General features: G+C 42.0%; 1 protein-coding gene across 1 annotated transcript in view; it reads left to right on the top strand.

The window, feature by feature from the left end:
* Positions 1 to 16112, top strand: part of RYR3 (ryanodine receptor 3) — a 380950-nt gene that overhangs the window by 130112 nt on the left and 234726 nt on the right. Inside the window, exons 18-19 of the mRNA XM_014532943.1 lie at positions 3352 to 3593; positions 13195 to 13387. Of these exons, the coding sequence (XP_014388429.1) occupies positions 3352 to 3593; positions 13195 to 13387 (435 nt within the window). The remainder of the gene's footprint in view (positions 1 to 3351; positions 3594 to 13194; positions 13388 to 16112) is intronic.

The following is a 16112-nucleotide window of genomic DNA, read 5'->3' as shown; positions in this document are numbered from 1 at the left end:
CAGCTTGTGGTGGAGAAGGCCAGGGTAGCCGGCAAACAAAAGAAACAGAAGCTGCTGGCTGGTCTCATAGATTCAGGCGCCACTGTGCTCTTGCAAGTTTGGCATCACTCTAGGGGGGAGAAGGAGAGCAGGTGAAATGCTTTTGAAGATGGATTTCTAGGAATATAAGAGTATCTTCACAGTGAAAGACCCACAAACCGGAACCTGTCCTACTATCACATCTACCCAACCCACAGGAGCGGATCCTAAGCCTGCTACAACGTGCCAGGGACTTAGCCCAATGGGAACCCTAGTGCCTTTCATGGAGAGCTGTATTAGTGCCTGTTGATCATGGTGCAGAGTGGAGCATGGGATTCAGTTTGTGGCCAATGAAGGGCCTTCCATCCCAGGCCTCTACTCCTGCACAACTCCAAGAGGTGCCTGGATTTTGTATCCTGGATACCTCTCCTCACCCTGGTCCTGGCCCTGGAAGGGGTATTAATCTAGGCAGTCAGTCTTCAGAGCCCAGACTCATCCACTTTAACAGAACAGTAACCACAAATGACATGTGAAATTTGGAGGAAAGGGCATGAGACCAGGGCAGAGGGGATGGAAGGAAGCCCAGTCTCATTTCCCAAGAGGCTGAAGGCTCTGGGGCATTACTCACTCATGCCTGGGGTGGAGGTGAGGCTTCCTTGACTATAAACAGGTCCTCCCTTCTGTCACCTGGCCCTCACCCTGTGGGAAGCCTGCTTCTGTCCTGTCACCTGGCAGTCAGGCCCTAAGTTGGTGGACACGTCTTGCTGCAGGTTCTAGATGTCCTGTGCTCCCTCTGTCTCTGCAATGGGGTGGCTGTGAGAGCCAACCAGAATCTGATCTGTGACAACTTGCTGCCCCGGAGAAACCTGCTCCTGCAGACACGGCTGATTAACGACGTGACGAGGTAAGGCCACCGTCATTGTTCCAAAAGGGGCATCTTGTCTCCAGACAGGGAAGAGGGCTGATTTGAACTCCAAAGCCACCCACCCATCATTTCCATGATGATTCTGGCACATAAGATGAGAGCAGGCACCTGTGCAGTCTTTTAGGGCCTTGGACTCCAACCCACTTTCTCCTGAAGTGCCCAAGGAGTATATGTACCACCCAAGGGCTGAAGAATTTGGCCGGAAGTGGTCTACCACATTTTATTTTAAACATCAATGCAGATTTATCTTGTACCTTCTTTATAACATATTTATTCTTATTTCTATATACCAACTTTTTTCTACAAATCTCTTACAGAATAGATGTCCCATGTTGATAGTATGGCTTATTGAATCCTCTGGCACATGGCCATTTACCCAGGAATAACTGTGCCAGTCAGATGGAAAGCATGGACACAGGTAGAACCCTAGGCCGCTGGTCCACACCTGAGAGACATGTGAACTCACTGGGCCTGGACTCTGCAGGCCCAAGGTTCTTCAGCAACTTTCCACCTGGACCCACTTCCTAATCTGCAATGGTGAGAGAAGAACCTCCCCTCTGAAGTGTAGAGCAGCCAGCAGAGCTAAGCCATCCATACCAACATTTTTCTTCTTGGGACCAGCCTGGTTTTTCCTTGCCCATCCAAAATGGAACACTACCCCAGCCCAGAACAGTAGAAAATAGATGTCCCATGTTGATAGTATGGCTTATTGAATCCTCTGGCACATGGCCATTTACCCAGGAATAACTGTGCCAGTCAGATGGAAAGCATGGACACAGGTAGAACCCTAGGCCGCTGGTCCACACCTGAGAGACATGTGAACTCACTGGGCCTGGACTCTGCAGGCCCAAGGTTCTTCAGCAACTTTCCACCTGGACCCACTTCCTAATCTGCAATGGTGAGAGAAGAACCTCCCCTCTGAAGTGTAGAGCAGCCAGCAGAGCTAAGCCATCCATACCAACATTTTTCTTCTTAGGACCAGCCTGGTTTTTCCCTGCCCATCCCAAAATGGAACACTACCCCAGCCCAGAACAGTAGACACCCAGAAAAACTGAGTGTTTTGTCCCAAGGTCTTAACCACTTTGCTCAATACATTAAAACCTCTGGCCCTTAAAAGGTTGCCTAAAAGTGACTTCTCCCACCCCCTTTTCTGTCATCTAGGTTGAATTTTTTTTTCAGCTGTATTGAAGTATAATTGACCAACAATATGGTAAGACATTTAAAATGTACAACGTGATGATTTGATATACATATACCTTGTGAAGGAACTCTACCCAAAGGATTAAATAATACATCCATCACCCCACATAGTTCCCCTTTTGGGGGGAGGAGGGTAAGGACATTTAAGTTCTCTCTTAACAAATTTCAGTTATGCAATACAATATCATCAGCTATAGTCACCATGTTATACATTAGATCCTCAGACTTCATTCATCTTACAACTGAAAGTTTATACCCTTTCACCAACCTCTACCTATTTTTCCTGTCCCCACCTCAGCGCCTGGCAAACACTTTTCTGTTGTCTGTTTCTATGCATTTTTATTTAGATTCCACATATAAGTGGTACTACACAGTATTTTCTTCTCTGTCTGGCTTATTTCTAATGTGACTTCTTAATGCTTTCAAAAGGCCATTGTTATTAATAATGCTTCGTGACAAAGCTGCTGTTATGAAATGATTAAACCAATTTACTGGAAGAATGGAAGAAGCCATTTCTTTCACTTACAATAAGAAGCGAGGATTTGTAATCATGCAGCTCTATATGACATGTTCAATTCTTTACCTGTAGTTGACACTCAATAAATGTTGTTTACCTTGAGTGGAACATTTAAAGAAAGACAGGTTCTCTATATTTTATAATGAAATTAATGTTGTCCTGACACCTTCCTAAGAATTTGATCAAGTGTTGGAGGCTCTCCATGGCCAGTATTGCTCAGTGATTAGAGCATTGGCCCATGCACTGAAGGGTCTTGGGTTCCACTCGCAGTCAAGGGCACGTACCTGGGTTGCTGTTTCATCCCCCATCCTCGTCGGGGGTGTGCAGGAGGCAACCAATCAATGTCTCTCTCTCACATTGATGTTTCTCTCTCTCCTCCTACAACCCCCTCCCCAACCTCCTATACCCTTTCTACTCTCTCTGAAAAATCAGTGGGGGAAAAAGAAATATATAGATGATATAGATAGATATAGATATAGATATAGATATAGATAAATCATCAGGTGAAAATTAACAACAACAAAAAAAATTGTTGGAGGCTCAAAGCTTTTTCTACTTTAGAACAATATGAAAAACACAAAATTGCTCTTGCCCTTGGATTAACTGAGCAGTGCCTCCTCTGGTCTGGTTCAATTTGCTTTCTCAGTTCTTAAGAATCAGTAAATGCCACCTGCCCTATGTTTAATTTCAGTATTCGGCCAAACATCTTCCTGGGAGTCGCTGAGGGCTCAGCACAGTACAAGAAGTGGTACTTCGAGCTCATTATTGACCAGGTGGACCCCTTCCTAACACCAGAGCCCACACACCTGCGGGTGGGCTGGGCCTCGTCCTCGGGCTATGCTCCGTACCCCGGAGGTGGAGAAGGATGGGGAGGCAACGGTGTTGGTGATGACCTGTACTCCTATGGCTTTGATGGACTTCACCTTTGGTCAGGTGAGTACTTTGCCAAAGCTTTGGCCCCTTATCTCTTACTGGGGGTGATTGAGACGACTTGTGTGAACTGAAACTGTCACTTTCTATATGAATGACATAGCCTCGAGCGTAAACTAGAGATGGTGAGGTGGGAAGAGTATCAGATCTGAAATGAGACACTTGCTTTTAGCCATGACTCTGGCAATTCAGCTGCGTGATGGGTACGGGCCCCTTCCCTTTCAAGCTCTGTCTGTACAGTCTGATGAGCAGGGGCTTTCAGGATTATATGGACAAACAGGGAAGGAGAAAGACTCAGCATTTATTACTGGGCAGTGAGCTACATATCTTTTGTACACGTTTCCTCCCATTTTATCTTTACAATGACCCCTTAAGGTAGGTAATATTGACCCCATATTACAGATGTGGAAACTGAGGCATAAAAATATTTAATTCATTTATTCACAGTCACACTGGGAGGGATCCGGATCTGACAATAAGCCCGACACTTTGTCAGTGCAGCGTGTTACTTCATGATGCACTTTATAAAGTGTCTGGATCTGTACCTGACACATCAGAGATGGTAATCAGTTAAAAATAATCTGAATCTTCCTTTTTAAAGATAAACATTGTTTTCCCCAGCTGTGTCCATGGCCTGTGGCTGTGCAGGAATGAGCTGGCTTCCTCCAGGTGAAAATGCAAGACCGCCCATGCTCTCAGCCCAGCACAGGAGTTCTCCCTCGCTGTCCACAGTGTGTCTTACCTGTATCTTTTGCAAAACTGCAATTGTGTTCCTTATAGAAATCCCTTACATAAGCATTGTGCTGCGTGCCTCTTACATAAGGAACCATGACACACATCCTACCTTCAATTCAGTAGGAGGGAAAAGTTTGTTTCTAAATGACAAACCTGTCCATTTTCTTTTGTAACTGGGAACCCATCACATTTTCCTTCTGCCCTTAGCTTTCAGGCTAAAACCATTAGCTCAGGTCCTGATGACATGCTTCTTGTAGTGAGTCTTTATTTTCAATTTGTGTTTGTAGGTGTGTGTGTGCTGTTTTAAATTCATTTTAAACATTTTTAAACTCGTAGGAATGGTGTGAACTTATTTACATACTTGTCCTGGGTTATTTGTGGGAAGAAAGAGACAGCCTTATCTCTGTCCATGTTTTGTGTGTCCGAGGGTCAGCATGGTACAGACAAAACCAGATTCAGAACGGCAGGATGATGGGTTAGAACAGGTGAAAGTCTTGTCTTGTTGTTCTCTTATCCTCCCAACTTAAGCTTCCCTGGTTCCGTCTTCATGGGGGTAGGGGTGGGTCTTGCCTTCTCGGTTCTCAGAGCCCCATCATGTGTGGCTGTGCAGACGTAGCATTTCCCTTAGGTTATCGTCACATGTCACAAGGTTCTCAGAAGTTGTCTTTCGGGAAGTGATTTGAGGAGACATCATTGTGCTCACACCCACCCACAGCTCCTGAGTTTGGTGGAATTGAATCTGTGAAGGAATGAAGAGCATTGACTTGAGACAATGGTTACCCCATTGCCTGCTGGTTGCTGCTCATCTCCCACCATCTCACCAATACAGTGCAAGAGTATTTTTTGGGTCCCAGTCTACTCCCAAAGAGAACTCCGCATGGGGGTTGGTTAAAGAACTATGAAACACATTTACACTCTTGTATGAAACAAATTGGACTCTTGTTTCAAAGAGAAACTAACAATTCTCAAAGAAAAAACAATGTTTGGTCTTTTCCAGACTTTGCAGCACTACATGGAACCCCCAGTATATCCCTTTGTAGAATTTCCAGAATAAATATATCAGTTAAGTCAGGAGGGAGTCAGAGAGCCCACTCATTGTATATCCAGAAAGGGCTGCTGTCTGTGCATTTAGGACCTGACCCTCCATCTAATTGTGTATCATTCCAGGAGTGGACAGGGCACAGGAGTGGACAGTGATCCCCTCATCTCTCTTGTCCTACCTCCTCTGAAGACTAGGGAGGTGGACACGCCCACACCAGTTATCACTAGCAGTGCCTCTGTGATTGGAGATGGGGAGGAGGCTTAGGTCTCAGCTTTTCAGAAGCTGGCAGTGGCTCTCTGAACATTACCCACACTTAGTAATACATGTACGTTTAGGGGACTTTACCCCTCAGTCTTCAGCGCCTGATGAGATGTAGGGAAACCAGTGCCTGTGAGATTTATAATTTTCATGCTCACTGAAATACAAAGCTTCCTTGCGTCTGAATTCTCCAACCGGCACACAGGAATATATATCTCACAGAAGGCACCACAGGTAAATATGTCAGCATGTGCCCCAGCTGATGAAATAGGGTTCTATTAATGACTCCAACCAGGATAGCAGTGAATTCTGGACTATCTGATGAAAGGATAATTGTCTGCTGAAGAAATAAAATGGAAATGACCCTCCAACTTACTTGCTATCGGAGGGAATGGAGGGTGGCCAGGGAGAGATATTGGAAACTGGTTATGATAGTTTTTCTCCTTTTCCTTGAGATCCAAATGCCCAGGCCCACTAACTTTCAACTTACATGTGTGCATAAATTAAGCCACTGCCTTGGACTGGTCTTCAATGTGCTTATGGAAGCACAGTAGAGATGTTGTCGTGGTTGGAGAAAATGGCAGTGCCTCCAATGCTTTGTCATTGGAAAGGCTCAAAGAAACAGCAGGGCTTTGAAGTTATGCCCGGTTTGAATCCCAGCTCCCCCACTTACTGGGCAAATGGCTTAACCTCTCAAAGACTTGGTTTCCTCAGATAAAATGAAGATGTGCTGTATGCTCTTATAGAATTTAAATGAGATGAGGGACATGACGTTTTTTAATTGTTTTTAGTTTATCTTCATTGTTGAAAGTATTACAGATGCCCCCCTTCCTCCACGCCACCCCAGTGACACCTTCCTCCCCACTGCTGCCCCCTCCCCAGGCCTTCACCACACTATTGTCTGTGTCCATGGGTTATGCATATATGCATATAAATTCTTTGTTAATCTCTTCCTACCCACCTCCTTCCCTCTGAGATTCGTCAGTCTATTGCATGCTTCCTTGTCTTTGGAACTATTTTGTTTTTCAGTTTATTTCTTTAGATTCCATGTATAAGTGAAGTCATGTGATATTTTTCTCTTCCCTACTCGCTTATTTCACCTTCGATAATAATCTCCAGGAGGGACATGAAGTTCTTGACACACATTAGATACCCAGTAAATATCACTTGCACTTCCCTCCTTGCCTGCAAAGTCCACTGTTCTCCTAAAGACCAAGCCCAGAATTCCAGGTCCCACACTCGAGACCATAAAGTAGCCCCATCTTAAGGGGACAAAGAACCCAAGTCCCATGCTGAATGGGAAAGGAAGTTTCAGAGTGACATCCTGGGAGTATCCATGAGCTTTTTCTCTGTGTAGTGGGAGGCCAGTCTTAATAGGTCTATTTCACCACAGAAGCCTGTGAATTCTCTTTCAAGTATCCGCTGTACAAATATCCCCCTTCTCAACCCTGCCCAGCCCTCTCTACAGAATCCGAGGTCAGCTCAGCCTCTGCGTTTTCCCTCTGGGAGGAATGGTTCTTTTCTTGTCATGGCACCACTGTCCCTCTCCTGGCAGGGCCTTCATGTAGCCTTTCAGGTCTGCATTTGGAGTTGAATGTGGCTCAAAGCAGCCTAGAGTATGTTACTGGCTAGGGAGCAGTTTCACAGGAGGAGGTCACACCTACCCTGCCTTTTTAACAACGTTTTCCTTGCAAAATCAAAACAAGTAGAGGAATTTACCTTCCCAAGAGATGAGTGATAACAAGAAGTGAATGAATGGTGTGCCTCTTGATTTAACATGACTTCTGACTCATCAAGATAATGTGTCTCTATAGTCAAATTTATATAAGAGGGTCTTTATCTGTCTCCTTACTAAGATGAACCCCAGAGTACCTGTTTGTCTATCAAAACTAACCCCATTATGACTCAGACTTTTCCAGCCCCAGTGAACCCTCTCTCTTTCCAGTTGCCTAAGTATTTGTGTTTATGTTATAATGCCAAGCTCTGCAGTGCCCAGGGTAATAGAAGTGCTGAGCATCAGTGTTCCCAGTTGCCTACATTACTCATCACAATAGACTAAAGCTGCAGTAATATATCCTTGGGTTAATCTGAAGATGTGCAGCAGATGACAAAATGGTTTTTTCCTTTATCCTAAAATGCTAGGTTAGAAATGGCCTTTCCTGGAGTTCCAGGTGGGCCTGAGCCTATCAGTCAGGGGTTTCTTCAGACCAGCAAAGCCAGGGCACCTCCCAGCCTGTCTCATGGGTGGTCCCTAGGATTACTCAGAGCTCTTAATATATTGAAAAGAAAGCAGTTGAGGCAACTTAGAAACAAACACTCTCTGCACCAACTCTGCTTTTCCTTGCTACAGCGTTTTCTGTCCATTGTTCTAAAAGGGGTTAAATTTATTAAACATATTTGAAAGTGACTTTTTTGAGCACTATCAATAAGAGGACTTAATGATTTCAATAACTTAATACAGTGATTTTAAAATCACTTTCTGGACCCAGTCCTCAATGCTATGATTCTCCATATTGTTATTTCTTCCAAATATTACAAAAGACATAATATTCATACAGTGTTCTGGCAAGCTTATTCACTGCTGGCCTAGTAACTAAACAAAAACAATAACTAATAGCATTTTTTGTAGGTTACAATGCATCAGACACTCTTCTAATCACTCTACATGGAATAATTTATTCAACATTCACAGCAACCCCACGACAGTATTATTTTTATTTGACAGATGAGGACAATTGACACCTTCCTCCCCACTGCTGCCTTCACCACACTATTGTCTATGTCCATGGGTTATGCATATATGCATATAAATTCTTTGTTAATCTCTTCCTACCCTCCTCCTTCACTAGCAGTGCCTCTGTGATTGGAGGTGGGGAGGAGGCTTGGGTCTCAGCTTTTCAGAAGCTGGCAGTGGCTCTCTGAACGTTACCCACACTTAGTAATACATGTACGTTTAGGGAACTTCATCCCTCAGTCTTCAGCGCCTGATGAGATGTAGGGAAACCAGTGCCTGTGAGATTTATAATTCTCATGCTCACTGAAATACAAAGCTTCCTTGCGTCTGAATTCTCCAACCGGCACAAAGGTAAGTGACTTGCTCAAGGTCACACAGTTAACAACAGAACCAAGACTCAAACCCAGGGAGTCTGGTTCTAGAGACACACGTCCCTTCACTGCTATTCACTACTGCCTCTTGAGTGATATATAACAATATAGCACATCAGTCATTCATTTCATCAAAAGCGTAGGAATAATAATGGTACCTTACATATAACTATTGACATAATCATGGAGGCATCACTGTACCCATTTTACAGATATAGAAGCTGATTTTTTTAGTAAAATCACAGGTCCAGTTTTCTGTAGCAGGTAAAGACTGGAGATTTATACTCAGACTCAGCCTTCTGTGTCTTCAAGATCACTCCCCACTCCATGCCACCTCATGAGCATTTGAAAGGACAAGTATCTTTTTCAAAAAAATTTGTTTTATTGCTTAAAATATTACAAACAGTAGTACATATGTCTCCTTTTTATTTTCCCCCTTGACCCTCCCTCGGCCTCCCTTAAACATGGGGTGCAGGGCCCTTCTGAATCATTTGGAGCCTTGAAAGCCCTCACAAGGGTAGCAGTTGCTTCCTCCAGATAGAACGGATTTATAACACAGATTGTACAAAAGCTATATCCTGATTCCATCATTTTCTAGTTTCAAAATCTTCACACTTCTCACATTTTAAAACTAGGTGTACTTTATCAGATGACCTTTTATAACATGTATCTTATATGAAATGTAGTTTTTATTCAGACATACTTCCCATTATGTTGCTCTGAGTACTTGCTAAGTGTATGCTTCCTATCAAGTGATTAGCAACAGACTCTCTTCAGTTTCTAGATAATATTGATCCCAACTCTGTAGTCTCTACACCTATGTTTTAAAAATAGGCTCAGAGTAGGATTTGCCTACGGAGGATCTTATTGAGTGTTCTAACAGCAACTTCTCCTTGGCACCCACTCTCTTAGAATAAAAGGGTAAAAGGCAGTGTCATTTACCCCAAGGACATAATTGCTGGTCCTGGTGGTGGTTTTCAACCGAGCAAGTTGACTTGAAGAAAGAAAGGTTCACTAGATAAAGGAGATCAATTTCACCATAGGCTAATAGATTTAAACAAGAGTTAAGTTCTATAGCATTTCTGGTCACAAAAGCATCAAACTTCTAAATAAGCACTTCTAAAATATTAAACATTGAAATAAATGTAAGCTATACATACATGTAAGAAAGATGAATAAAAACAAGATCACGATTTTCCAACCCACTATTCCAGTTCAGGGCTGCAGGTGGCCAGACATTATCCAGCAGCTCATGCACAGGTGGGACCCACCCTCCGGGGGCCCACGCCTTTCCATCTCAGGCCACTCAGACTGGGACAGTTTGGACATGTACGTTAGGTAAAATTGGTTTCTTTATATGTCATTTCACTTAAAGTCACAGTTTTTAAGAACCTGTGGACCATGTTAAGTGAGGACTTACTATATGTCATGCACTGCTTTTGCATAAGCCATTCATTCTGTTTGGATTGCTCTTTTCTTTCCCATTTATGTAGTGGACCTTTTATTCAAGTCAACTTGATATCGTCTACCTCCAGAAGTCATCTCCTTTATTCCAGTATTTATACTGAATTGTAATTCTTTATTTGAATGTGTATTTCCCAGTAGATGATGGGCTTCTTCAGGACAGGAACTGGCTCTTCTGTCTTTGATCCCCAACCCTAAGTACAGTATCTGGGCTCATTCCTGTTTGTGGAAAGTCAGGGGTATATACAATATGGTTTTGCCAATCACCCAAAATAACCAGAAGGGGGCATCTAATTTTATTTTATTTTTATTAAGGACTAGAGGCCCAGTGCACGACATTCGTGCCCGGGGGGGGGGGTTCCTCCACCCAGCCTGCACCCTCTCACAGTCCGGAACCCCTCAGGAGATGTCCAACTGCCGGCCCACAGGGAGTGGGCCTAGCTGGCAGTCGGACATCCCCCGAGGGGTCCTTAGTGCTGCCACAGAGGCAGGAGAGGCTCCCACCACTGCTGCTGCACTTGACAGCCATGAGCCTAGCTTCTTGCTGAGCGGCACTCCCCCTGTGGAAGCACACTGACCACCAGGGGACAGTTCCTGCGTTGAGCGTCTGCCCCTTGGTGGTCAGCGCATGTCATAGCGACTGGTCATTCTGCCTTTCTGTCAATTTGCATATTAGGGTTTTATTATATAGGATAGTGTAGCCGTTTTACTATTTTAAAATCCAGTGCTTAGTTTAGAACAGGGGTGGGCAAACTTTTTGACTCGAGGGCCACAATGGGTTCTTAAACTGGACCGGAGGGCCGGAACAAAAGCATGGATGGAGTGTTTGTGTGAACTAATATAAATTCAAAGTAAACAGCATTACATAAAAGGGTACGGTCTTTTTTTTTTTTAGTTTTATTCATTTCAAATGGGCCGGATCCAGCCCGCGGGCCGTAGTTTGCCCACGGCTGGTTTAGAATCTATTACTAGAATAACAGTGACCACTAATAAACAGTAATCACAACAAAACATTAAATAATCAAAAGTTTAAATAGTTCTAAGCTGAGACTAGAAATATTACATAGCATAGATTTATGTGTAAAATTTATAAACAACACACATCTTAAGGGGATTTTAAAGGTTACCTTTTCATGGCATAGTATAAAGCCATTAAAATTCAGTTTCTAACAACCGTTTCATTATAAATAAAATGTTTTAATCTAATCAGTAGTAAAAACAAGTTATTAAATATCCCAGTTTGGATGGAAAGTATATATACAAAAGAGTAGAAGCATTTCTTATTGAGTTACATTTTTTCCTTGTTTCTACTTTTTCTATATATCTGACAAACATTTGTAATGAAATTGTATTACTGCTGTAATCAAGAAGCAAGATACATTTTATAAATTCTTCTGAGACCTCATTTTAACACCTTATTTCTGCTGCTTCATTGCAATCTTCCCAAAAACTGTAAACCTTGGGGGGCGGAGGGGAGTGGTTATGATAACTTATTTGTAGAACTTCCACAATGGGATGGTGTGACAGAAAAGCAAGAGTGATTTTCTCATTAGGTCAGGAAATGACAAAATCATCTTATGAAAAATATATGCAACAACAACAAAGAAGTCACCGATACAGAGTATAAGTGACTGTTTTTCTGCCTATCTGAGGTAGAAAAATTCTTTAAAACAAATAAGCCAACTCTGCCGCATAGTGTAATGGCTAGATGGATTTGCTGTTCTTGACTTTGATAGCTCCTGCATCCAATACTAAAGTGGCTATATCTACTCCTGTGAGGGCTTTCAAGGCTCCTAACAATTTTGAAGAGTCCTGCACCCACACTTAACGTGTGTATCCTTCCAATTGCTCTGTAATATGATGGCATGGGGGTGAGGGTGGCGAGAGATCTTGAAGTCACAGAGGGCTGAATTCAAATTCCAAGTCCTTACCCGCTACATGAACCTGAGCCTGTGATATTACCAAAAACATCAGCTTCTACATCTGTAAAATGGGTGTAGTGATTCCCTCATGGCCGTCAATAGTTGTTTTTAAGGTACCATTATTATTCCTACGCTTTTGATTAAATGAATGACTGATATGCTATATACCACTCAAGAGACAGTAGTGTGTAGCAGGTAAGGGGTGTGTCTAGAACAGGGGTGGGCAAACTTTTTGACTCGAGGGCCACAATGGGTTCTTAAACTGGACCGGAGGGCCGGAACAAAGCATGGATGTATAAATTCAAAATAAACATCATTACATAAAAGGGTACGGTCTTTTTTTTTTTAGTTTTATTCATTTCAAACGGGCCGGATCCGGCCCGCGGGCCGTAGTTGCCCACGGCTGGTCTAGAATGAGACTACCTGGGCTTGAGTCTTGGTTCTGCCACTTACTAACTGTGTGACCTTGGTCAAGTCACTTACCTTTGTGGACTCAACTGTCCTCATCTGTCAAATGAAAATAATACTGTTGTGGGGTTGCTGTAAATGTTGAATAAATTATTCCTTGTAGAGTGATTAGAAGAGAGCCTGACACAGTGTAATCAACCACAAATGCTATTGCTATTGTTTTTGTTTCTGTAACTCCAGGAATGAAATATTAGGCTAGCACTAAGCTTGCCAGAACATTATTTAGAAGAAATAGCAGAGAGACACACACACACACACCCACCCACCACCCTCCACCACTACCACCTCCCAGTCTGTCCGTTATTTCAGACACCAGGTCAGAGTCTGAGCACACATTGAGCAGGTTGAATTCTTGTTTGTTCTCATTTCTGGCGGATTGAGAGTTTCCTCTGAGACTCATGCTGTTCAGGCTGCCCACTCATCAGCTTAGGAAGTCATTTCTCATTGCTCATCTCACACTGTTCCAGAAAGCCAGGGTGCACTTCAAATGCAATAGCATGACCAGACCTCCTGTGTGCCATCTTACCTCCCACCTCCCCCGGGTGGCCTGTGAGCGTTTCCTCTAGACTCTAGAGTCCCACACACCTTTTTCTTGTTCTTTGCTCACCAGGCCGCATTCCCAGAGCTGTGGCCTCCATCAACCAGCACCTCCTGAAATCGGACGACGTGGTGAGCTGTTGCCTGGACCTCGGGGTGCCCAGCATCTCTTTCCGCATCAACGGGCAGCCTGTGCAGGGGATGTTTGAGAACTTCAACACCGATGGGCTCTTCTTCCCTGTGGTGAGCTTTTCAGCAGGTGTCAAGTAAGTTATGGCCGTGACCTCATGGAGAGTAGCCATTACCCCACCTCCCACCACTCCTATGAGCTGGAAGCGTGGAAATCTCCTTCAGGGCTTCAGCACCACAAGCCAAACTCTCCCAGGAAGGGAAGAGCAATGCAAAGCCATTCATTCACTCCATATATACTTGTGGAACACATACCTCCTACCAGGGTTATAGAATGTCCTCAGATAAATAGAAAGATCAATGATATAAATCCTGTGTAGAAATACTTTAACAATTATGAAAAGTATCACATGCTCATTCTAAAAAGCTTAAAAGATAAAGTCATAAATAAAACAATAAATATCACCCATGATCCCATCATTGAGCTATAATCTCTTGATATTTTGATATATTCTCTTCAAGTCTTTTATTCTACAAATATGTGTGTATATTTTTAATTGACATCCCCCTAAATCTGAAGTTTTATGTCTTGATTACTTTTCATTCAGGAGTAAGTAATGAGCCTTTTCCTGAGTCATTAAGTATCCTCTTCCAAATGATTTATATGGCCATATAATATCCTTTTGTCTGACTCTCCCATTATATAGCCATTACTTTGTTGTTATACTTTCATGCTGATTCCATTTCATTATAAATTATTATGAACATCCTTGAGCATAGCTTTGTCTGCATTTCTATTTAGTGCCTCATATAAGTAGGTCAAAAGGAATGAACTTTTTGAAGTCCAAGCTTATAATTATGTGGTCAATATATTTTCAGAAAGATTGTTTGAACAGTTTGGAATTTATTATCAATAATTTTGAAATCTAAAAGGCTCTGAGAAACATAAATTTTTTATGATTTATTTTACCACAAAATCTGAACTAAATTCATTTTGTGGCAAAGCTATCAGCAACAGAAATGAGGCTATTTTTAGTCTTTATTCCACATCTTGTAAATATTTACATGTTTAACTATAGAAATATTACTGTATTTTATTTTATTTTTTTAATATAGATCAGCTGCCTCCTGCACACTCCCCACTGGGAATGTGCCCGCAACCAAGGTACATGCCCTTGACCGGAATCGAACCTGGGACCCTTGAGTCCGCAGGCTGACGCTCTATCCACTGAGCCAAACCAGTTAGGGCAGAAATATTACTGTATTTTATTATGGGGTACAGCCCCCCACCTGACTGGAGGAACTTTTTAATATACTACATGTACCTTCTTTCTTTCTTTAAATCTAAAAAATTCTGCAGTCTAATACACAGCTCCAAGCTTTTCATATAAGTAAAGGATTGGGTCTGTAGTATCACTTAAAGCAACATAAGGGAACACCCAAATGAATGGATCCTCGTGAACTTTTTCTGTTATTGGTTATTTTTCATCTTTGCTAATTTGAGAAAGTTGTATCTTAAAGTCTTCATTTTCTATTTGATTAGCAATGTGGTTGAGTTTGTTTATGCTTACTGTTTTTATGTATTATTTTAACCTAATATCTTTGTTAATTTTGTGTTTTCTGCCTTTCTGGTTTAATTTTGGAACAATTTTTTACATATATTAAGTCTGTTAAACTCTTGCCTTATAGTTTTCAAATATTCTCAGTTTGTGATTTACTTTTGAATACATAATTTTTCTATTTTGTCTTTCCCTTTTACAAAAGTAATGTAAATCAAAGAAAATAGCAAGACCCCATAATCATACCACCAGAGATAATCACATTACCCTTTTATTTATGCATCTCAATATTTTTACATTAAATTGGACTTGTACTACGCATGCTGATTGTCTACATACTATTGCTAACTATTGTGTTCATTGCTCTCCCTCTTCTTTGCACTATTTGGATGCTATATTAATTATTTTAGTCTGACAATACATCTTAACATCTGGAAGGCAAGGTCCCAATTTAACTCTTTTTTTCCCCAAATTTTCTTAGCCATCTTACTTCCTGCCTCTTAAGGAGATCACCATCAGTTGAGCAGGAAACTAGTTAGGATCACTGTGGTGTCCATGGAAACCATTGGAAAGAGCCATGAGAGGAGGAGAGTTGTGCAGAGCAGAGCTTTTTGTGGGACTACAAAAAAAAGCCATCACAGCTCCCAGCACCCAAGTGATGGGATTTCCAGAGTGACAGCCCTGTGATAGGCTCAGCACCTCCTGTGGACGGATAAATCAAGATATGTTCACATATTTATAATAGAGGATAAAAATTCTGTCCTGTTTCCAGTAAATAAACTATTTAGGAATAAAATATTATCCTTTGGAAATGATATTCAACCTTTAGAATTTGACACAGATTTGCAAGCATGCACAGTATAAACAGTAATGTATGTTTGCAAACACACCTAGTGGCACAATATCCACGTACTTACCCACAAATCCACACATGCATATTTATAAGCATACTCATATAGATGTGTATAATATATAGAAATTAAACATTATCATTGCTGGGTATTCTTGTAAGAAATGGAGAAGCACTACAGTAAAAGTTTACTAGGTTTGTAAATTTACTTATCACTGGCTTTAGCAAGAGGATTATACATTAGCCCCAGGGACTAAATTCTAAAAGTTGTGAGTTCTTTCCTGTGTTTCTCTGTGCGGATGATATTTCCATGAGAATTTCATGCCAATTCTCCCTTCATATGTGTGTTGTGACATATCATTCCTCATCGGTATCCTTAGGAGCAGGTAGAAAACAAGGAGCATATTAAAAGATATAGGCACTGTACGCACAAAGAAGCTGAATGGACAAAGA

The sequence above is a fragment of the Myotis brandtii genome, unplaced genomic scaffold, assembly GCF_000412655.1.
Source record: "Myotis brandtii unplaced genomic scaffold, ASM41265v1 scaffold927, whole genome shotgun sequence".
Classification (NCBI taxonomy): domain Eukaryota; kingdom Metazoa; phylum Chordata; class Mammalia; order Chiroptera; family Vespertilionidae; genus Myotis; species Myotis brandtii.
Note: the sequence above shows the minus strand (reverse complement) of the source record. Positions and strands in the feature narration are given on the sequence as shown.